General features: G+C 38.9%; 1 protein-coding gene across 6 annotated transcripts in view; it reads right to left on the bottom strand.

The window, feature by feature from the left end:
• Positions 1 to 24,164, bottom strand: part of ATP8A1 (ATPase phospholipid transporting 8A1) — a 230,889-nt gene that overhangs the window by 104,367 nt on the left and 102,358 nt on the right. For all 6 annotated transcript variants that reach the window (XM_040484736.1, XM_040484719.1, XM_040484746.1 and 3 more), the window contains 5 exons: positions 23,767 to 23,849; positions 18,805 to 18,854; positions 14,382 to 14,451; positions 9,038 to 9,122; positions 6,511 to 6,650 (listed from right to left, as the gene is read on the bottom strand). In XM_040484736.1, the coding sequence (XP_040340670.1) occupies positions 6,511 to 6,650; positions 9,038 to 9,122; positions 14,382 to 14,451; positions 18,805 to 18,854; positions 23,767 to 23,849 (428 nt within the window). The remainder of the gene's footprint in view (positions 1 to 6,510; positions 6,651 to 9,037; positions 9,123 to 14,381; positions 14,452 to 18,804; positions 18,855 to 23,766; positions 23,850 to 24,164) is intronic.

Genomic DNA, 24,164 nt, shown 5'->3' with positions numbered 1-24,164 from the left:
ATGAGGCTTCAATCTAGTGGAGGGTACAGGTAACAGAAATCACAAAATGTGTGTAAAACATTGCTCTCTGATTCAAGGGAGAGCTAGATTGTCAAAGTTGCAGTGTTCTGATTACTCTTTAAAAAAATTTTTTTTTTAGCGTTTATTCAGTTTTGAGAGACAGAGAGAAACACAGCACGAATGGGGGAGAGGCAGAGAAAGAGGGAGACACAGAATCTGAAGCAGGCTCCAGGCTCTGAGTTGTCAGCACAGAGCCCAACGTGGGGCTCAAACCCATGAACCGTGAGATCATGACCTGAGCCGAAGTCGGTCACTTAACTGACTGAGCCACCCAGGCACCCCTACCTTGATTACTCTCAAGCTCAGAAATGATCTTCTCTGAACCATAATCTATTAAACAAAACTGCATCAGCTAAGTTGCTATTTTTAAAAAACATATTTCACAATCTATGCCTCATAACAGGAAGAAAAAAGAAAACACCAATTTGATCACCAGGGAAATACTGCTTCAATCACTGCCCACTATTATATCTCACTCTGTTTTCGGTTACTGCTCAAGATAAATAATTTGCTTTCATAAACACTAGATACGATCAGTAGGTAATCTGTGCAATGCTAAAGATATAATTGCATTTCTCTATTGAAGCAAATAAATATAAAACGTTTTCAGAAATCTATATTTACCACGAAGGGACACCTTCCTATTTCAGCCAATGGTTTAATTAGAAAATCTTCCCTGATAAGATCAGAGCCCTCTGTACTATAAATTTTCAAGGGAACCCAGCAGCAGAGTATGAAGATGAGGCAAAAAAAAAAAAAAAAAAAAAAATTGTTTTAGAAGGACGTTAGAATAAATGTAAAGTGACAGATCAAAGAACAAGGTGAGAAATTTCAGGGAAACCACTGCTAATGAAGCATAAAGCTCCGTAATCATTCTGTTACTTATCTGTAATTTCTCCTGACCAAATACATACAAATGAGTTCTAAATGTTATCCTAAAAATCAGATTTTTAAAAATGCAGACCAGCGTAGTATAGGTGGTTTCATAATCTAAAATTACAAGTCGAAATACATGAATTGTTTTTCAAAAGAGCAAGGTTAAAGTACATAAAGCAAGTCAGGTATACTGTCTGAAGAAGGGGGAAACCAGGTTCTCAGAAGTGGTGGTGGGAAAGACATGCAGAGATGTTACCGTCCATAAAATCCAAAGTGGTGCTACAATTCCCCTTCCTAAACCGGGTCAAGACACCTCAAGTATCTAATATGATTCTAATAATCCCTTTTGCATTTTAGCCATGTGACTGACCCTTCTTGTTCCGGTACCATTTTGTCTTCCTAGGAATCAATGCTGCGTCTTGGCCTCCATTGGTAACAGAAAAAAGATGTTTCAGGAACATCTTGAAACAACCCATAGCATTAGAATTTCTTTTTTTTTTTTTTAATCCTGAAAAGTTTACCATCTGAATACAAGGGTTGGAGTCCAAAGCATGAGCAGAGATGATGCTGATATTTACAGATGGATGTAAAAGTCCTAAAACTTCTCCTCTAACGACAGTCAGTAGGGATAACGGTATCCAGAGGACTTTTTCAAATCTCTTATACATTCTTCTTTTCTATAGTGCCCTGGAGGATGAAGGGGGTGCTTTCTAGTGCTCAGATTGCTGGGAAAGAAAAGTAACAAAGCACTGTGCCAAGGGACCAAAGTCATTATCTTCTTGGATGTTTTCGGTCTATTTGGATATTTTTTCAGCTTATGCTAGGAGTTACTGCACCCAAAGGAGTAAGTTTTTAACTAAATTTCAAAAACTGAACAAAAACTTCTTTGAACAAACACGGGAGGGATAAGATAGTGAGTAGGGTTTAAAAGTACAATCTTATTTACAAAATTTTCACTTATTTTGCAACATATTAAAAATATTCTCATTTTCAGGAAAAGCTCTACGAATCTTTCAAATTTTGAATGTCTTTAATGTAATACTACCATTAACATGTCAATGGCATTTTGCATCATTAATTCAAATATGTTCAGAAACCTCTTGTGCAGGGACCACAGTGACGATCTGGTTTTTCATTGAAAAGTGAAAAGCATTGAGGGGCACCTGGGTGGCTCAGTTGGTTAAGCATTCGACTCTTGATTTCAGCTCAGTCACGATCCCAGGGTCATGGAATTGAGCCCTGACTCCGGCTCCACACTGGGCATGGAACCCGCTTAACATTCTCTCTCCTTCTCCCTCTGCCCCTCTCCCCTGCTCATGTGCGTGCCCTCTTTCTTCCTAACAAAACTGAAAAGCATTGAAAATCTATAGTATTTTGAGAAGTACATTTTCTAAAAATTTCACACACAGATGGAATATTATATGGTTTCAAAAGGTGCTCAGTGAAGCCCAGAATCATAAAAAGCTTCTCACTGACCATGATGAGGGCAAGGTGCTGAGGTTGAGGGGAGAGCCAATTTGGGGTTCCTCGCCACCCCTCCACCCTTAATCAGAGCAACTCTGCTTGTATCTCTTATACATATTATGATTCAGGCAATACTTTGTTTGCTAAATGGGTTTTGCTGTTAAAGAAAGATTTAAAATTCACTATCTACATGCTAAGTCTAATATTATGGTCCACCCAAAAAAACAGATTGCAATCACATAAAAAGAGACTACATAATCCACACGTCTCATTTAAAGTAGCCAAAGAACGCTAGGGTGCCTCAGTCGGTTGAGCATCTGACTCTTGATGTGGGCTCAGATCATGATTCTAGGGTCGTGGGATCAAGCCCCTTTGGGCTCTGTGCTGAACATGGAGCCTGCTTAGAATTCTCTGTCTTTATCTATCTCTCTGCCCCTTTCCCCTGCTCATGCAGTCTCTAAAAATAAAAACAGATACAAAAATAAAAATTAAAAAAAAAATAAATAAAGTAGCCAAAGAAGAAGCCAAAAACGGTTGACCCTTAACATTATGACAGCTAAATGTAAAGCCAGGGCAATGCACCCGCAGGACCCGTGCTCTGCCATGTTGAAACCTGCCTCAGTAGGGTGGTTTTAATGACAATCACCCACAATTCCTACTGAACACTCACCCCAGCGATTTTAACCCAGAATGCAAGCTCAGACCAAGGAAGCAGTGATATCACCCTGACTCTAGATACATTAAAAATCCTAGAGTCTTCAAATGATCAGGGATGGGAAAAGTATTTTCAGAAAAATAACTCTTCGTTACAGAGACTCTTCAGTATTATTGTGCCTGTTCTTTTTCCCTAAAAAAATCTCTGACCTCTTTTAACTGGTAAAATAATCTTTTGGGGTTAATTTTATTTTTTATTATTAAAAAAAATTTTAAATGTTTATTTTTGAGAGAGGCAGAGACAGAGTACAAGCAAGGGAGGGTCAGAGGGAGAGAGGGAGACACAGAATCCAAAGCAGTTTCTAGGCTCTGAGCTGCCAGCATACAGCCTGACACGGTGCTCGAACCCATGATCCAGGAGATCATGACCTGAACCTAAATCGGATGCTTAATTGACTGAGCTGCCCAGGAGCCCCTGGAGTTCATTTTAAAAGTTATGTCTCTGGAGCTACCGTTGGACCAAGCTTGTGGGTTACCATTTCGGGTTCCTTCCGAATTTCCCACTTAAGGAATTTGTTCAGACCATGATGCTCAGGTCCTCCACTGAGGGAGTGTTCCTTATTTGCCTGTGCTTCCCCAATACCTAACACCTATTAGCAGCCTAATTAAAGTTAATGAAATAAACACCTGAGTGGAATTATGGTTTTAGGGATAGGGATGGACACAGAAATCCAGCCCTTATTTGGAAACTGGCTGAGCAAGGGAACCAATCCTTTCACCTTTCTGGTTCTTAGATTTTTCAATAAAACTTAGAGACCATGGCTTATCAGGAAGTAAAAAGGAATTAGCTATCAATCTCCTTTTCATTCATTTTAGGAAAGAGGCAGTCAGAGGGAGGCATCTGTATGTGTAAGCTAAAAATATACATATACATGTAATGCATTTCCCAGACAAGTTAAATTTTTCCGTGTGACTCACGATCACCATCTGCTGGAGAAAGGTTGAACTTCTATTTCATTTAAAAGATGGAAGTCCCAAGGCTTTTAATACCAGATATTACACTTACTACACACACACACACACACACACACACACACACACACGCACGCACGCACCCAACTGCAACAACTGTTAAACCTATAAAACCTAGGGGCGCCTGGGTGGCGCAGTTGGTTAAGCGTCCGACTTCAGCCAGGTCACGATCTCACGGTCCGTGAGTTCGAGCCCCGCGTCAGGCTCTGGGCTGATGGCTCAGAGCCTGGAGCCTGTTTCCGATTCTGTGTCTCCCTCTCTCTCTGCCCCTCCCCCGTTCATGCTCTGTCTCTGTCTGTCCCATAAATAAATAAAAACGTTGAAAAAAAAATTAAAAAAAAAAAACCTATAAAACCTAATCTATAAACTCTAAGGAGTTCAGAGTAACACTGTTATTAGGCATGTTAAACATTCAACTCCAGAATTTTCTACAGTATGCTTTATGCAGAAACATCTAATGGTTAGAATCCATTTTCAAATATTTTATTGTAACTTCTTATATATTAATTCTATCACATTACCATGGAGGTAAAGGCTACATTATATTCAGGCTGTGTACAAAAGGAGGCAGGAGAAAAGTTATTTCCAAACGTATTTCCAAAAGTTAGTTTTTTTGTTCTTAGTCCTCAAAACAATAAGAAAAAAACAACAGATTAAAAACCCAAACCATTAGTACTGTAGGAAACATGTAACTTTGGCTGGAGAGATTGAAAGAGATTATGGTCATGGCATTGTAAATAATAAAGTATTTATTTTACCACATTATGGCCCAAAGACATAATCATATATAAATATGTTAGGGAAAAAAAAGAGAGGGAGAGAGACTTATTCAACAAGTTAACTGATAACAAGCTGTGTGTGTGCTTCTACAGCTGGGGGGTAGATGGGTATTAAGTTGGAAGGTACCATATATGCTATCACAAGTCTTCTGAGAAATAAGCAAGATACAAAAATAAGTTCAAATGCAAGGAATGTATGAGAAACAAACTAGCTTCTAAAGTGATCACAGTCCACTGAGGAGACAGGAGAACAGTATCTCGAGTCACAAATGGCCACTGTATACAACAGAGAAAACCACCTGCAGCTGGGGCATGACATTCCCCAGTATTATACACAGAGGCAGCATATGGGAGCAGAAAGGGGAAGGAGGCATCAGCGGGGCTAACCACCTTTCAGACAGGAAGTGCCAGAGAGCAAACTGTTTGAAAAAGAGGGAGTAAAAAAATTTCAACTTTTACTAACCTGCAGGCAAGATCCAGGAAGCTGAAGCTAACAGACAAACCAGATTCTATGTAGTACAAACATGAATACAGTCAAGGAATTATGCAGTAAAGAAGTTATTTGATGGAAAGTGAAAGGTTAGAATGAAGATACCTGAGTGGCTAAGAGCATGAACTTTGGAGCCAGAATGAGGATTCTGGCTCACCCTCTTATGAACTGTGTAATCTCAACCAAATCACTTAACCTCTCTGTTTCCTTGATTTCTTCATCTGTGAAACTGGAGTCATTAACGTTACCTGCCTCCAAGGGAGGTTGTGAGGACTAGTTAATAGATTCAAGGGCTACAAAGGCATTTGGCACACGGTAAGTACTACACAAATATGTTTGCCATTCTTAATTAAGGAGGTGAGATTTCTTGCTACTTATAAAGCAGCGATCATAGTGTATCCATCGCTTTTTGGCTGAATAGCCTTGGTTTCCTTATCTGTAAAATAAGAGTATTTTTGGTTGTGACACAAATGAGGGATGTCTGTATATGTATGCATACGTGTGTGTGTGTGTGTGTGTGTGTGTGTGTGTGCATACACACAATGAATAGCCAGGTATAAGCACTGAATTGTTCACTTATGTCTTCTTCATTATTAGGTATAGAGTCACACAAGCTGTATTTTTACATTATTTTGTATTACATATTATAAATCTTCATTTATATACATATATACATATATACATATATACATATATACATATTCAGGCTGTGTACAAAATGAGGCAGGAGAAAAGTTATTTCCAAACGTATTTCCACATATACATATATATGTATGTATACATATATACACACATATATACATATATATACACACACACATGTAGTGTATGTAACTTGTGTGCACGTGTGTGTGGAGGAGGGCATGCTTATCTTCATTGATGCAGAAGCAATAGTGTACATTGGCAAGAAGACAGCTAAACTAGCCTAACTCCAATCCAAAATTATATAAAAAAAAGAAGGTCTACAAAAGGAATTCCAGAGACTTTTCAGCAAAAGTTTTGACCATAATTAATATCTGTTGATGCTTCGACCCAAGGAGATTCAACAGTGAATGGTGTGTCAAAATGTTCTGATCTTTATTTATTGGCTCCTGAAAAGACTGAAATTTTCTGGAAACCAAATTTTCTGTATGAGCAAAATGGTCTTTCACATACCTTTTCAATTAACTCATAACTCTCTTCGAGTTTGAGCAGTCTGTTCTGCACGGATGTGGATGCACGCTGATAGACGGCTCGCCACTCCTGAAAGTCGCCCTCTGAGATCTCAGCCACGGCAAAACATAAAGTTCGTAATCCTAAAAAAAGGCAGCATATATCCCCCCAACACCAAATAAGATTTTATTCAGAAGTAGGACCCTTCCATTTTTATATAAATAAGTCTTATTTTGAAAAGACTGGCTCAATTCAAACAATATGTTGAAGTCTGATTCAGTTGTGACACCACTTTAGTGTAAAATGGGTATTCGTGCTCCCCTCACCTTAAACCGGCACTGTGCTTCTGATCCCTAGCTCTTTCGATACATCCTTTGTGCCTTTCCCAAAGTGACTTTTCCAACATCCAAATCTTATCAGATTATTCCTTTTTTGAGATCTTTCAATTATTCCCCGGGATAAAGTCCAAACCCCCAAATCTGGCTCACTTACCCTGTACCAATTGTCTTCAACCTCCTTCTCTGCCATTTACCTCCTATACACCAGGGTCTCTGCACACGCTGGTCACTTTTCCCCCCTTTCACTCCCTCCAACTCCCTCAACTGTCTGCCTCGCATCTGCCTTAAGACTCAGTTCGTAACGTCATCTCTCGGAAGCATTCTCCTCTCACTCAGACCCCACAGGCAGAAATCCCCAAACACACCTATGGTGTGAATGACAATGTTTCATACTGTTTTTCTTGTGGATTTCCTGTATTAGTGTACAGATCCTGGAGGGAAGGGGCCCTGAGTTCTTCATACCTCTAACTCTAGTACTGGGCACAGTAGCTGGCTTGTAGATGCTTCATAGATGCTTATGAGGAAAAAGAGGGACCCCAATGGGGTCTCCTAGGAAAGCCATGTGCCTCATACAGGGATATATGCTTGTATTTATTATTGTTCTTTATCACCATAAAAGTGTAGTATAAAGAGGGATAGTGACAAAACAAAAGTACTCATCAGAAACACCCTAGGAAAACAACCAAATCTGATGTTTGAGATGACCTACTCCTCGTGATCAGTGTCTATCAATTTCATAACTCACTTGGAAACCACCTTCAGCCAAACAAAAAACAAAAAACGGTGGATTGGAACAAGGAAGAAGCAAAAGCATTTGTCAGCCAGGACAAATGCAGTTAATTGGGTTCCTGAGAAGACAACACCCTCACTCAAAGTCATTAACTCATAGAATAACGAGGTGCTAGTGACCTCAAGCCAAATAAAATATGACCAGGGAACATGTCAGAAATAAGAAGCAGAGAACATAAAGTGCCCAGAGGACTCTATCTTCCAAGAAAGGAGTAGGGTTGTCCATTGCCAGCTCACGGAGAGTAGAAGCTAAATCTTTGGGGCCATATTAGGACATGTTTTTCTCTTTTGGAAATTTGGCTGAAGACTTACTCTGGGGTAGCCATGGAGTAAAAGCGATGTTCAGCCCAGGGCCAGAAAGAATAGGGTGGAGGTGAAGACCAAGAAAACTTAAATTTGTCTAGGAGCTGGACTATCCTCGTATCATAACCAGAGAAGAGAGAGATGCTCCCTCAACCCTCCTCCAGAAAAAGAACCTGGGCAGGATGCTGGCTAGGTTGTACCCGCCGAGCCCAGCTGAGGATGCGCCTTGAGGAATATGAACTCTATGAACAGGAGTGTCTCCATGCTCTTGCATTTTTGGAGAGCTGGGAGAAGGTTCTTTATGCCCTTGCTTTTCAAAACCTCGTGCTTTTTAAAACGTTCCTATCTTTTTGCAGCTTTTGGATTAAGAGGAAGAAGGATTTGATCAGAGGTCAGGCTTGCTGCATTTGGTGACCGTTGTAGCTGAAGCAGACAAGAGTGAAACCTTAGATGGGAGATTTAGATACAGCTCTGACTACTTCTGTTAAGTTCAGAGATAAGGCTCTACAAATTCTTGTAGTAACAGACCCTACTGTTCAAGGACTCTCGAGTCCTCCCATCTAATCTAGATCATTCCCCTAGACTATGCACTGCTCTGCTATACAGATCATACGTTTCAGGAGGACACAGAGACAGGACTTAACATGTTTAGATCCCAAGCCTCACACAGAGCCTGTCATGTGGTAGGGGCCTAAGAAGTCTTGAGTTAAAACTATACTGAATAACTATTCTTATAGCCATATAGGCTTATTTTTCTCCTCTTTCTTATTCAGACTAGCATAGCCAGTTGTTTTGTTTCTCTTCCTTCTACACTGCTAGAGATACAACATATTTATAATGTGAATAGTACCCATTCTAAAAAGTGAACAGATTTATAAGCCCTATACCCCCAAAACTTGGGGGCTAAGTCTCTCAAAATTTTAATACAGAGAAGCAAAGCAAAAATAATAGGAACAGCATGTAGTATAATCTAAATTATCAACATTAATTGTTCTCTTACTTTAGGAATTTCTAAGTCAAGAAACAACAATCTTGCAAGACACCAGAAGTATTTGATTTCCTTTTATTTTAATCATGCTGTATTGCTGTATTATACTCACCTTCTGTAGCAAACTGCTCTAAATGTTTTAGGGTAATTTCTTTGTATTTTGAAGTCTCTGCCAGTCGATCATAAATTACAGTGTCCTCGAAAACAAACAGAAGGTAGAATGCAATTAAAGTAAGCATCTTGAGCTTAATGAACATTAATGTTGGCAGCATTATTAGCAGCAAATCAGTATAAAAACAAGCAATCACTTTGAGCATTCATTTTAAAGCACAAAATATTTTTTGCCTAATAACACTGTTTCCCTAGTGACACTAAGAAATAAGGTTTGAGTCATATATTTTCATCTTTCTCCTTTCTGAATACATCCGTGGTTACTCCAGTGATCAACATTTCATATTCTAGCAGTACCTCACTTATCTTGCAAGATCTTCCCCAACCCTGAAGGTAGGGCAGGACACTGCAGTGTTCCTGGGTGCCACAGGGAAAAATGGTCCAGTACTCAAAAAGTTTGGGAAGTGCTGGGCTGAACAAAGCTTGCCCTGTAGGAATACTTAGAGCCCTTAAAATGCTAATGTGAACAGATGTCTAAGGGGGCCATGTGGTATGTTCCCCAGACTCATTCACTATGGAGCCCGGGCTAGGGATTAGGGCATCTCTATGGGGCTGGTGCTCACAGAGAACAAACTCTGAGAAACACAAGGCCAAATCCACTGAGAGGGTTGGCGGGTATGATAAGGAGAATTCTGAACAAATCTAGCATTGCCTGATAGCTGAATATTTCTGATTGTGTCACTTTATCTTCTGAAAGCTCAATTAACTTAGTCTGTAAAATGCAATTACTGGATTATCTTTAAATTTTTTTTTCAACGTTTTTATTTATTTTTGGGACAGAGAGAGACAGAGCATGAATGGGGGAGGGGCAGAGACAGAGGGAGACACAGAATCGGAAACAGGCTCCAGGCTCCGAGCCATCAACCCAGAGCCTGATGCGGGGCTCGAACTCATGGACCGCGAGATCGTGACCTGGCTGAAGTAGGACGCTTAACCGACTGCGCCACCCAGGCGCCCCACTGGATTATCTTTAAAGTGCCTTTCGGCGTGAATGTTGTGCACCACTTACAGTTCTCTGATTTTTGCCCCTTTATAAATTGCTTATTGTTCCTTTAGTTATTCCTCAGCTTGGATTTAATGTTTTAAGAATTTTAGTGTTTGGCCTTCATGGTTTTATTAGACTAGGAAAAAATAAATCATTTACCTGCAATTACTTTCTCAGTGGTATTACCCATTTTGGGGTCTCCAGTCTCAGGGCTGAGATTTGGAAGGAGGCTAATGGAGTATGATTTAGAACCCTTGAGAGAAACAAGAACTTAGTGACCTCAGGACAGATGGAATATTCCAGGCCCCGATTATGAATTTCTTTTCATTCTTTAGTGGTGGAATAGGAAGGGGGGGGGGCAAAGCAAAAGGAAATGGTAATTTCCCCTCATGGTTCCTTTCTAGGAATGAAAGGTATAACTTGTGAAATCTATTTTTTTCCAGAGGCTAATGACTTTTTCAAAGAAACTAAATAGGCTGCTTTGAAACTAAGAAAATCTTCTAAAAAATTAAAGTCACGAAAACCAAAGTGATAAGGAAGATTAAATTCTGCAACGTAGCCACATTTTCTAGCGGAAGACACTGATGTCCAAAATAGAATTTTCTATCTTCTTTATGGTATCAAGGAACGCAAGACACAGAATATACATGAATTATATGGTATGTTTTTAAACGATAGTCACAACTGGCCATGCTTACCTGTCAGAAATACATGAAGATCAACTTTTTACCCAGAGTAATGCTCATTAATTCAGAGAGCTACATCAAGTATATGGTACGTGGTTAGGACCAAAAAAGGTTTCTTCACAGGAACGAAAGCGTGTGTACCCTTAGGATCGGATTAGAACCTACTGAGTCTACATTTACAGAAAATCCTAACTGGATTTACTTATCTGGTGTCCTAGCCCCTCAGCAAGGTACGATCAGAAAACAGTGCAAGAGGGGATGTTCCTGGAGTGCACGGCACAGATTCCAGGTGTTTATGTGAAAAGTCTACAGCTTCAAGATGAATAACTCATCTTAGGTCGATTTTCACTTGAAAAGTTGTTTTCCTGTTCATCTTTTATTTTTTTTTAATTATTAGTATTTATTTATTTATTTATTTATTTATTCAATGTTTATTTATTTTTGGGACAGAGAGAGACAGAGCATGAACAGGAGAGGGGCAGAGAGAGAGGGAGACACAGAATCGGAAACAGGCTCCAGGCTCTGAGCCATCAGCCCAGAGCCCGACGCGGGGCTCGAACTCACGGACCGCGAGATCGTGACCTGGCTGAAGTCGGACGCTTAACCAACTGCGCCACCCAGGCGCCCCTAATTATTAGTATTAAAAAAAATTTTTTTTAACGTTTATTGATTATTGAGAGAAAGAGAGAGACAGAGCATGAGCATGGAAGGGGCCAAGAGATGGGGAGACACAGAATCTGAAGCAGGCTCCAGGCTCTGAACTGTCAGCACAGAGCCCCACACAGGGCTTGAACTCACAAACCGAGAGCTCATGACCTGAGTCAAAGTCTGACGCTTCACCGACTGAGCCACCCAGGCGCCCCTATAGGCGACCCCTATTGGAATAGCGTTTTTATTTTCTTGAATAAATTAAGATTTTATTCGTGTCGATATAACTTTTTAAAAATAGGCTACTATTGCAGACATAAACTGTATATTGTATACTTTTCCTTTTTTTTCATTTAAAATTAAAAAAGCAAGCCGACTTCATTGCAGAAAACCTGGAAAAGAATAAAAAAATAAACCATCCATATCCACACACACACAGAGAACCACCATCTCTCTGTGCTGTATTCTAGATGAACTCTTCAGTGCTGTCTTCCAATTCACTAACTCCGCCCCTGCCCCTTCCACTCTGTTTAGAGTTTATTCCATTTACTGATGTTTTCTCTTGATTGTTTATGATTTCCAGTTTAGCTTACACGTACCCCCACCCCTCAACCCCAATTTCTTTTTGATTAAAAATAGTTGTTGTTGTTTTTTTTTTAAATCATGTTGAGCTCTAAGCATCCTTGGCCAGACCTGTCTGTACAAATGATTTCACCTGGAGTGAATTCGTGTCCAGTGGTTTACATGCTTGTTCTCTCTTCGGCATTAGACTTTCCTCATGTGTCCCTAAGTTTTGCTCTCACTCTCTCCTTGTTTGTGTGTACCCCAATCTGATGGTTTTATATTACCCCCCAGCAGAGTTGGTATGAGCTTTTCTTAGTCTCTTCTCATAATTAGGAACCTCATCACTGTCTCAGGCATCAAAGAGGCTCCCATCCACATTTTACAGAAAGCACTATTTGCCCCCATTGTCTCACAGAAACCAAACTCCAACCACTGCTCCCCAATCCTGATTAAATCTCTCTTTTTAGATCCTCTACTCTTCACTTTTAGCCTCTTCTTTTCATGTAATATCTCCTTACAAGATCTCATCAATCCTCTGCTTTTAGTTTCCAGCTATACTTGTTAACTCCTAAATCTGTATCAGCACCCTAGATTCCTTCCCCTGTATAATCCAAACATCTCTGCCTCATGGCCCAGATGTAGTTCCCAACCCTCTATCATGGGACGTGGTACCACTTCGTCTACCCAGTTAAGTTGAAATTGGATAATAATCCTAGATCATGGTTTCCCTCATCACCCACATGTAATCAGTTACTAAGTCCTAAATCTCCACCCTCTCAATCCTCTCTGCAACTGTCTTGGTTCAGATCCTTATCAACTCTTGGGACTATAGTCAATAGCATCAACTGGTAACTCTGTATGCATCTCTTTTCTGCCTTAAGCCATCTTCCTAAATGGCATCAGAACAATTCAGAAAAAAATACAAGTTCGTGAGCATGAAAATAATGCATGACCTAATGCATGCTCACCTTGCCAGCCTTGAATTCTGCTATTCCCTGCCAAACTGTGTGCAGTTCTCAAGTGTACCTTGCTGTTTTACATATTTCTGCCTTTTTAGCATTCAGCGGCATTTCACAGCCAACTTGGTTGGGAGTGAGGGGAAACAATGCAATAAGCAAGTTAATGTATACAAACTCTCCATGATTATACAAAAAGGAAATCCAGTGTTTTTATAGTTTATTCAGTGCTTTAACTCCCCAAAGGTTCTAGATGGATGATTACTCAAAACTAAGAATGTAAGGATGTAAGTTGAGTGTCAACTGAACACATATCAATCATTCCCTTATCACTAAATACTACCCTTGGAATGTGGGAGAGCTTTAAAGTATACCTCAATATTGTATACTAGTCTTCTCTTTATATATATTTTCCTGACTAGGCTCAGCTCCTGACAAGTGTTGGGTCTTATCTTCCTTTTTCCAAAATCGAGCTGAAAGGCTGGTAGATAAAGTGCACACAATGAATAAATGTTACTTGTTTCAGTCAACAACTGGAGGAATTCTAAACCTAAATTTATGAGACGTCACGAAATAATTCTACCAAAATGCTTTAAAAACACAGCATTCAAAATTGCATTTCAATGCTTTAAAACCAAGGCATTGAAAAACATTTTCAACAAAAATTTAAGTAATAAGCTTTGGCTTCCTAATAAGTTCAGTTTCCAAGTTTCATTCAATAAATCAAGGTTGCAATTATATTTAAAATTGGAAAGTTCTAAGTTGGTATGTTATCTGACTAGTCCAAGTAGATTAGGTATCCAGAAAGGATAATTCAGAAGAAAAATGCTAATTTTAAGAACAAAAAGTGGCTCTGGTCCGTAGACCCCTTATTTAGATTTCTATGAGTGTAAACATATTTTAACTAGGAAAATTCACTTCGAATAACAAATTACTATTTTTGCCAATATAACCTGCCAATATACAAAACCAACCAATAGTTAGAAATTCTGTTATAATTAGAACAATGCAAAACAAATAGTAATGACCATATGATGAAAATTACAGCAGTCACTGTGATCCAATTTTTCCCCATGTTTCTATGGTCTTTAAAAAAATTAGATTCAAACTGGTGTGGATCATTACATTTCTAATACAATTTCAAAGCATTTTCTACTTTAATTGTCTTCTAACGTATTTTATAATATAAACCTCAAATATTATGTATCAAAAATTGAATTATATACATAACCTAGGCCAAATTTTTTCAAAGCACCAAATTTACCCAGAAGGAATTCCGCATTTCACCAGAAGAGGCTGAACACTATTACTATAAAACACCAAGGAAAGTGGATGTCAGCAACTTTATGCTAAACATCTGTGTTACATTTCCATAGCAGAATGCTGAACGTATACATTATAAACCGTCATAAATCAAAACTGTTAAAGACAAAAATAAAAACTTACAGCTCCTTTGCAGTAAAGTCGTAACTTCCCGGATGGAGTGCGAACAATCACCGACATTCTTTTTCTAGCGCTGAAAGAAAGAGGTTTTCCATAATGTGTCATCATACTGAGAATATGCATATATATGTTTGTCATGCCTCACATATTTTAACGCTCACAGTGAAAAAATAAATGTGACCAAATTATGAGTCCTATCCTTCCACATACACAAACTGTCCCCTGGGTGTATGGCTGGGTATCTTTGAAAGTTACATCACGTCTTTTTAAGGCACCAGGGTACCATCTACTGCCCTAAAGGAATAATTTACAAAATAGATCCCAGGAAGCCTGCAAGAGTTAGTACCCACTTGAGCAGAAGAGAGTTCTGGCTCAATGTTTTAAGATTTAAAAAATATTAAAGTCAGTGTCTTTTAAGAGGAATTGTATGTTACAACTTTAAATACAAACAGAAATAATAATCTATGTTAAATATATACCCAAACCACACAGAAAGGCAAACACTGGCACTTAAAAACTGACTTATGCATTCACAACGATTGTTTTTCAATGATTACTAGCAAACCACTGGCATCATGCAAAAAGCCCAATTTATATGACAAAGCTAAGCTAATGAGCACAAGCATTTTAACACTACGTTGGCGATATAAAAATGGTAGTCAAACACACAGCATCTTGCACTGCATTTGCAGAGATAGCAAATGACACTGAATAGAAGTGGCACAGACTGCATAAGATATGCCTCATTTAGAAATAGGCGCATATAAGCATTCTCTCCAGAAATGAGGGAGAAGAAGGACTTCTCAAGGGTCTGTATCTATTTGTTTACCTTACAATATTCTGCTACGAACAGAGGTGAGTCCAATATAAGGAGCAGTTAGATATGGTATCCTAGCATACCACACAGTCAGGAGTTTCTTTCTGAGGTATCTAGAAATATTTAGTCTTCTGTTCCTCCATCTAGAATCCCCACTGTATTAGTACCTCCGATCGCTGTCCCTGTGCTTTGGGAATACATTCAATTGGGCCCTCTCCGTAATGACATTGAATAGTCTATATTCTGTTTCAGCCCTTCTTGGTGCCTCCTTAATCCAACTTTAATGAGATGGTCCCAAACTCATCAACTTTTCTGCTCCTTTCTTCTGCTGGCAAAACTCACAAATCCTGGGGAAATGGGAATGCTTTCTGTGGCACCACAGTAGATGGACATAGTTGGAGAAAAGTCACCCTGCCACCGAGTTTAGGAAATCCAAGATATCCATGTCACCTGGGTGCTCACTACTGTTCAGCAACATGTCACCTTTTTCTAATAAACTTGCTCTCTATCTGCAGGATTTGGAACACCTTCTCCCTTCTCCAAGTCTCTAATGAACCCTTGTACTCCGGATCCTTTGAATTTTTGCAATTCACCTCGATGAAAGCTACAGACAAAAATCTCTGTTCTTTTTGCCATTAACACCTACACATTTATCTGCTGGGCATCATCCTCTCTGCCTCTTTTCCTGACAATGGAGGAAGTATTTCTTTTCTTATCAGAGGACTTCCTTTCACATGTGAACCTCCTCTCTCACTCTTCTTCCTCAGTAACCTCACTCCTCAAGCTATGCTGCCCTCCTGAGTCTGCGTCTTCCACTTCTAGACTGGGTCTTGCTCATCAGTTGCGCATGTTTGAGTCTCTCTCCTACAAAACTCAGCCCAAAGAATGTGCCCCAAGAGAGCCACATCCCCATTCACAACTCAACCCTAAACAACTGCTACATGCATGGTCTCCACCTACATCCCCTGAATGCCACCCCCCCCCCCCCCATCACTGCCACCTGGCTTCTCTCCTGACCTTCCCACTGAGCGGCTAAATTCAGCATATACTTTCCACCTTCAGCTCACCTGACCTCGCTGCAGTCTCTGACACAGAAGACCACGGTCACCTTGAAATCCACCTCTTCTCCTGGCTCTATGCAGTCATCCTCTCTTTATCCTCTACCTCTCTAACCACAAAGTAGTTTCTTTTGCAGATTCCTCTTCTTCTAATCAACCCTTAGAAGTTGGGGTTAGTCGTAGAGCAATCCTCAGCCTTTCTTATTTCTCTCATTCTGTATTTTATATCTAAGAGATCCAACTCATTTCTTTGGCTTTAATTATTTGAGAGAGAAAGAGAGAGAGAGAGAGAGAGAGAAAGCCCATTTACAGGCCAACAAGAACCAAATTTATATTTCAATCATAGGCTTCTCTTTTATGTTCCAGGCCCTCATATCCACAGCCTGTCCCACCACCTCCACCCGTATATCTCAGGGGCATCTCAAACGTAATGATTCAAACATCTCATCCTGCACATCTATTCCTATATCTGCCATCTGTATAAACGGCACCTCTACCTACTCAGTTGTTTATGCCAGAGGCTCTAACCCTTTCCTCCTTCTTCCACCTCCAATCCACCCCAAAGGCCCTCTGACATTCTTCCAGAAGGTATCTGGATTCTATCAACTTCACTTTCTTTGCACTACCATCATCCTAGTCTGAACCACTAATGTTTTTCCCAGAGCCTCTTTTAATACCACCATAGCCACTTCTCTCACTTTTATCCTTACGCCTGCCCCATCGCTGCATCCTGATAGACCTTAAACCCCTGACCGCGCTTTATTTTTCTTCGTGATGCTTCCAGGTATGTGTTAATAAACAAACATACCCAAATGCTAATGATATACTATTTATAGTATCTTGTGGATATAATGCAAGTGGACTTAGCAAAAACAGCCATTTTGACATGAAAAAAAGAGGCCAGGAATACATTTTGGAAATATATATATATATATATGCTCTATTATAGTTACTCATCCAATTTCTCATGCATTTTCCCTTGAGCCTTTCAGCACATACAAGAGAGCAGTGTTTAAATAATACATTAGACAGACCCCATTATTTTTTATATTAAACACTGGCATGTGGTTACTCCCAACCAAGATAGCAACCAAAGCTGGCATAGAAAAGGAAATGACTTTTTTTTCCCAGTAAGTTACAAGTGTTTCTATTTATTTATTTTAGTTTTTACTTAAATTCCAGTTAACATACAGTGTATTATTAGTTTCAAATGTAAAATTTAGTGACTCAGCACTTCCATTCAATACTCAGTGCTCATGACAAATGCATCCCTTAATCTCCACCACTTATTTCACCCACCCCCCACCACCCCTCCCCTCTGTAACTGTAATCAGTTTGTTCTTCTTAGTTAAGAGTCTGTTTCTTGGTTTTCATCTCTTTTTTCCTCTACGATTGTTTGCTTTGTTTCTTATACTGCACATGAGTGAAATCATATGGTATTTGTCTTTCTCTAACTTATTTCACTTAGCAAAATACTCTCTCGCTCCATCTACCTTGTTACAAATGGCAAGATTTTGTTCTTTTTTATGGTTGAGTAATATTCCATTGTGTATGTATATCACATCTTTACCCATTCATCAGTCAATGTACATTGGGTTCTTTCCATAATTTGGCTATTGTTGATAATGCTGCTATAAACATCAGGGTGCATGTATCCCTTTGAGTTGGTATTTCTGTATTCTTTGGGTAAATATCTAGTAGTGCAATTGCTGGATTGTAGGGTAGTTCTATTTTTAACTTTTTGAGGAACCTCCATAATGTAGGAAATGCCTTTTCTAGTCAGTGAGTGTATAAGCTTGCCTTATGTAGGAGAAAGTTCAAGGATTTAGGTAAACTGTTATTTCCTTGAAGAGCAGTGTTACCTCCTGGCCGTGGCCTAGCCTTAAGTGCCCTGTTAATGGTGATGCAATCTTTAAAAACCATCCTGTTACCTGAGGCCTATTTGCCCTAAGAATGTAGGTTAGGAAACTGCATAGTCATGAAGAAATAAAAAAGCCAAAATCACGGAGATATCACTGATTATCATTAGAAGGCATCTATTATTTGACCTTAAGAAATAAAGTAGGATAATCTCTTTGATTTCTGCTTTTCCCTACTAGGTGGTAACTGGTTTTATACCTAAATGGAGGGATGGATATGGTTTCTGAAATCTCAAAGATAATTAGATACAATGAACACAGAATTAGACTGCTGGGTTCTTGACTCTGATTCATCTTCACTACACATAAATCCTAGTGCATCTAAGTATAATGTTTCCAGATCACCAGCCATGGGACTCTTGGTCCTATACTCCACAGTTGTGATGCAGACCAGCTATGTTCAAAAATATTTTTACACTGCCTCCAGGAGTCATGTCCTGCAATACTCTGAAGATGGGTGTTCATGACTTATTGGCAGCTATGACAATTATAAACTACACTGATGATTTTAGTATTTTGTCTAAATAAATTTAGCTAAATAAATAAAGCACACTCCTAGTTATTTAAAAGAGAAAAACAAAAATGTATAGAATTTCATCTCACAGATATAAATCACAGAGCAGCTGTTTTACCTGGTGAATTCCAGAACATTGAGCAATTCGTATCTTTCTTCTTGCCCCAACTAGAAGAAAAGGAATACGTGATTACATCAGGTTGGAAGTACTTTGGCTTTTTGGAAACAAACCCTATGCATGAAGTTTTAATGTAAAAAATAGCACAAACAAAGCGTCCCTTCTGAATATATCCTCTTTAATTGAATTTATTAACTTTCAGGTTAAGATGGAAGACTGAACATATGCATTTAATTTCTGTCTATCCCAAAGTCTCACTAAAACTAGAGTAAACACTTAAAAAAAGGAAAAAAAACAAAAACAAAAAACCAAAACAAACCTTACAATAGCAGGAAAGTCAGAAAGAGGACAACAGCACCAGAAATTTGCAAGCTAGAACACAGATCAATGAATGGTATCTTAGCAGATACAAGAAGGCTGAATGCTATAGTGGTCATGGGAAAGGCTGACAATCCACTTGATTTATACCACATAATCCTTAAATGGTTTAAGGATGTGAGAAAGCAGAGAGCTCTAGAATTCTGAGACAAAAGAGGGGCCTAAAATGGGAAGAACTGGGTAGGAGCCACTTGAAAAGCAGCTCTCGGCACTGGCCCATCCTTTTGTCTAGAAGCTGACTGGCACAGCTGAAGATACATTGTGCACTGCGATCATATTCATATTAAATGCTGGGTCCCAATACCCATAGCTACTCAGCCAGACCTTCCCAGGCAGAAATTGCAACATTACTCTCTGGGGAATTCAATAAGCCCAAGAGAAGCCTTACAGGTACAGACACTATGACTTCCCAAACAAATCCCCCCAGACCACCCTAGAGTAAAGCTCAGTGTAGACAAATACCCCTGTGGGCTCAGAACCGTCACATCAGCTTTCAAATTCCTCATTCTGAACCATAAGATTAACAGACATCTAAGGACTCTAACATGGAACAGAGATACCAAAAACAAACCGATAAAAGCAATTTCGAGGAAAAAGAATTCAAAACCAAATTTCAAGTTGACCTGCAGAGTTTCAGGGTTGGGTTTCCTGATGGGCACAAGAGGCTCCTGAGCAGCCTGAATGTCTCTTCACTTAGTTTCAAAACCAGACTGAAGTGCTTTGTCATATGATTCATACGTGGCATTTTCTGTTCTATTACTGGAACTGGATAACTGTGCCTTTCTGGTGGCATAAGACTTTTTTTGCAGTGTTATATACCCTTGGAAATCCTGCTGCATTAGCCAGTACATGCTTTTTAATGGGAACCATGAAGAAAATGTCTAAAACAATGAGACTGTTTGTAATAATTCTTATGTTTTTAGGATTCATATTTATACCCTGGCTACTGCTCTTTGGTAGTATAGGAGGAAACTGGCCTTATTATTCTGCATATTGCAATGTGTGTCAAAGACCTGGTAGAGTCTACCATACATTCCATATGAAGGGATACGGTAATTAAATGCCATTCTTTTCTCCTAAGTAGAAAATGAGAAAACTTAGGAAAAGAACATTTAGAAGTTGATTAGCTTTTGGTGAAGTACATTTTCTCCCCAAACTATAATCACTACAAAGCAACTGCAGTGACAGTTTGAGACCATTTTATATTCCGGAAAAATCTGTAGTTTAAATGCTTGTAAATGCTTTGTAATTAAATGCTTTGTTAAATGCTTGTAAAATTTTTTTAGATGAAAATTTCAAAAAACTGTCATTATTCCTCTGAGACAAGTAATATATGTATTATATTCATGAAAGAAGAACAGGATACTATTAAAAAAGAAATATCGAGAGAACAAAAAAGCTTCTTGAAACCAAAAACATGATAGAAGAAATAAAAAAAAATGAGTAGAAGGCTGAGAAGATAAAGTTGATGAACTGTTTCAAAAAGTAGAGAAGGCAAAGACATGAAAAGCAGAAGACAAAAGTTAAAGATTACTTCAAGAATTCTAAAAAGAGAAAGTAGGTTGGGAAGAGGGAAGGAAAATGGAAAAATTTTCCAGAACTTAATTTTCCAAATGTAAAAAAAGGGTCCACTAGTGCTCAGGACAAAGGGTTAAAAATACTCCCGGTAGGGTACACTTTTATGAAATAGCCCAACTCTTGGAAGAGAGAAGTTCCTGGAATCTTCTAGAATGTGGGGGAGTGGGCAGGGGCAAGCCATAAAACCTGTGGAATCGTAATGGCTTCTGATTTCTCAGTTAGGTGTACTGGAAACCGGAAATATAGTGGAGCAGTCAAAATTCCTAAGGAAAATAATTTCTATCCTGGAATTCTATATTTATTCAGACTATCTAAATAAATAAATTATTCCCTATGTATCTCTTCCAAAAAGTCACTAAAGAATGTATTCCACAAAAGTAAAAGAGTAAACCAAGAGCAAGGAAGACATAGGATTTAGGGAAAAAAAGGGCTAACACAGAATAGAGGTAAAGAAAGTATCCAGGAAGGGGTGCCTGGGTGGCTCAGTCAGTTGAACATTCGACATTGGCCCAGGTCTCACGATTGTGGGCTCGAGCCCCGCATCAGGCTCTGCACTGACAGCTTGGAGCCTGGAGACTGTTTCAGATTCTGTGTCTCCCTCTCTCTCTGCCCCTCCCCCACTCATGCTCTGTCTCTCAAAAATAAAATAAAACATTAAAAAATTTTGAAAAAAAAAAAAAAAGAAAGAAAGTCCCCAGGAAGACAACAAGCCAATTCCAGGATGACAACTGTGAACAGAATGGTGACCCATCAACTAGTGTATCTGAGATCCTGAGAGTCAGGAGCTGGACTTATGGAGGACTATCACTACTATGTCCTCTGCTTTGAGAATGACTTTTAACCTGAAGAAACCAACAAGAAATGTATCCCATCAAAACAAGGAAGTTCACGAAGAAGATCTGAGATATAGGAAATAGTTCAAAATGGAAGAAAATCAAAAGAAAATCTACAAAACCCAAGTGTTGTAGAAGCAGGTCTTAGACGACACTGGCACAGACCAAAAAGAATGATGAATTTCTAGAGGGATGGGGAGGTCTCAAGGTAAGAACTGCCAACTGACAGATTACATGGTGTGGCTGTACTGATAAGAGTGTACCAAGAAGGTATGGCAACAATCACTAATAGGTTAAATAAATAAGTAAATAAATAAGGCAATTGAAAAAAAGATAAGGGACTTATCTTTAGGAAATAAAGGAAAAATTATTTTCAGGAAATAATTTATAACAGGAAAAACAAAAAGAGAAAAAAATTCCTGAATAACGTTCAACTATGAACACTGGTACAGGCATAATAACAAACATTAAATGATGATTTTTTAATGAGATGCAACTTACATACAATGAAGTATGCAGACTTTAAGTATATAGGTCAGTGAAAACTGTGTCATTTGACAATGGTACAGTTGTGGAACCACCCCAATCGAGATAGAGGACATTCCCATCACCCCATAAACTGCTGTGCCCTCCTCCAATCCATTTCCTCCCTGACTCTGAGGCAATCACTGTTCTGAATTCTATCCCCACAATCACTTTTGCTGATCTTGAGCTGTATATATATATATATGTGTGTGTGTGTGTGTGTGTCTTTTTTTTTTTTTTAAATTTAGAGAGAGAGAGTGTGAGCAGGGGAGATGGGCAGAGGAAGAGGGAGAGAGAGGGAGAATCTTAAGCAGGTTCCACACTCAGTGCAGAGGCCGACATGGGGCTCAACCCCAGGACTCTGGGATCATGACCTGAGCTGAAATCAAGAGTTGGACGCTCAACCAACTGAGCCACCCAGGTGCCCCTCGAGCTGCATATAAATGAAACTAGAGAGCATGTATGCCTTTGTGTCTAGCCTCTTCTGCTTCAACATAGTGTTTTTGAGATTTACCCATGTTGTTGATGAATCAATAATTCCTTCCTTTTTACTGTTTGGATATTCCATTGTATGTGTATGTCACAATTTGTTTACCTGTTCTCCTGTTGATGGACGTTTGGTTTGTTTCCACCGTTTGACTACTCTGAATAAAGCTGCCATGAACATTCCATTAGATGTCTGGGGACACATGCTTTCATTTCTCCTGGGTCATTATGAGTGGTGAGTACCATTGCTGGGTCAGGTGCAGGTTTACCTGTGTTAGAAAACTCTAAGGGTTTTTCCAAAGGTCTTGTGCCGTTTAACATATCGACTAACATATGGATGCTCCACTTGTGCCACATTCTCATTGACATATGGTGCTGCCAGTGTTTTTAATTTTAGCCTTTTTGGTGGGTATATAGCATCTCACTGTGATTTTAATTTGAATTTAACTGTTCACTAATGATTTTTTTTTTTTAATGTGCTCACTGGCCATTCATATATCTTCTTTTGTGAAATGTTTGTTCAAGTCTTTTGCCTATTTTATTTATTTATTTATTTATTTATTTTATTTTTTTTATTTAAAAAAAAATTTTTTTTTTCAACGTTTATTTATTTTTGGGACAGAGAGAGACAGAGCATGAACGGGCGAGGGGCAGAGAGAGAGGGAGACACAGAATCAGAAACAGACTCCAGGCTCTGAGCCATCAGCCCAGAGCCCGACGCGGGGCTCGAACTCACGGACCGCGAGATCGTGACCTGGCTGAAGTCAGACGCTTAACCGACTGCGCGACCCAGGCGCCCCTGTTTTGCCTATTTTAAAAATTGGGTCTGAATACCTGTTTAACTAAAAACTGTCATGTAACTACAGTAATATCAGGAAGGGATAGTGAATCAAGAGAGATAAATCCTCATTTAACCTAACAGAAGACAAAGTCAGTAGATAGGTTTAAAAATGAAGAATCAAGACCTATATCATTAATCCCATATGCTTTTGAAAATATGAGATTTTTACATGCCTGAAGAAAGAGATATGGCTGCTTCTGAAGAAGGGGATTAGAGTAAGGAATGTCTATTTTATTATGATCCTTTGATATGATTTGATCTTTGAAGTTATGCATATGTCATTCCTTTGATGAAAAAGAGACTTAAAAATAAATAACTTACAGAATCTATAATCACTGAGTCAGGTGTTCTTCCAGTGAAAACAAAATTCAGTTGTTTGGCTGCTCTGACCAGTGCTCCCTCATCTGTTTTAGGAAAACAAATGAAAGCAAATACATGGTGAGATGAAAAATTATCCCCAGTACAACAGAAATACATTATTGTAATATATTTTCTGTTTAATTTTAAAAGAATTAAAATTCTGTTTATTCTGGTCCCTGTTATTGAAGTCCATTTCTTTTAAAATTATATGACAATGCCAAAGGAATGAGTAGAATCATCTTAAGGATCTGAGACATGTATAGAACCAGGAGACATATTTTACTGTTAGTCATACACAGCTAAGAAGGAAAATTTAAATGTACCTTTGGTTACACATATTCTCTAGAAAACCTTTCTCA

The sequence above is a fragment of the Herpailurus yagouaroundi genome, unplaced genomic scaffold, assembly GCF_014898765.1.
Source record: "Herpailurus yagouaroundi ecotype Mexico unplaced genomic scaffold, PumYag 28, whole genome shotgun sequence".
In the NCBI taxonomy this organism is placed as follows: Eukaryota; Metazoa; Chordata; class Mammalia; order Carnivora; family Felidae; genus Herpailurus; species Herpailurus yagouaroundi.
The sequence above is the reverse complement of the archived record's forward strand: the minus strand, read 5'-3'. Positions and strand labels throughout refer to the sequence as shown.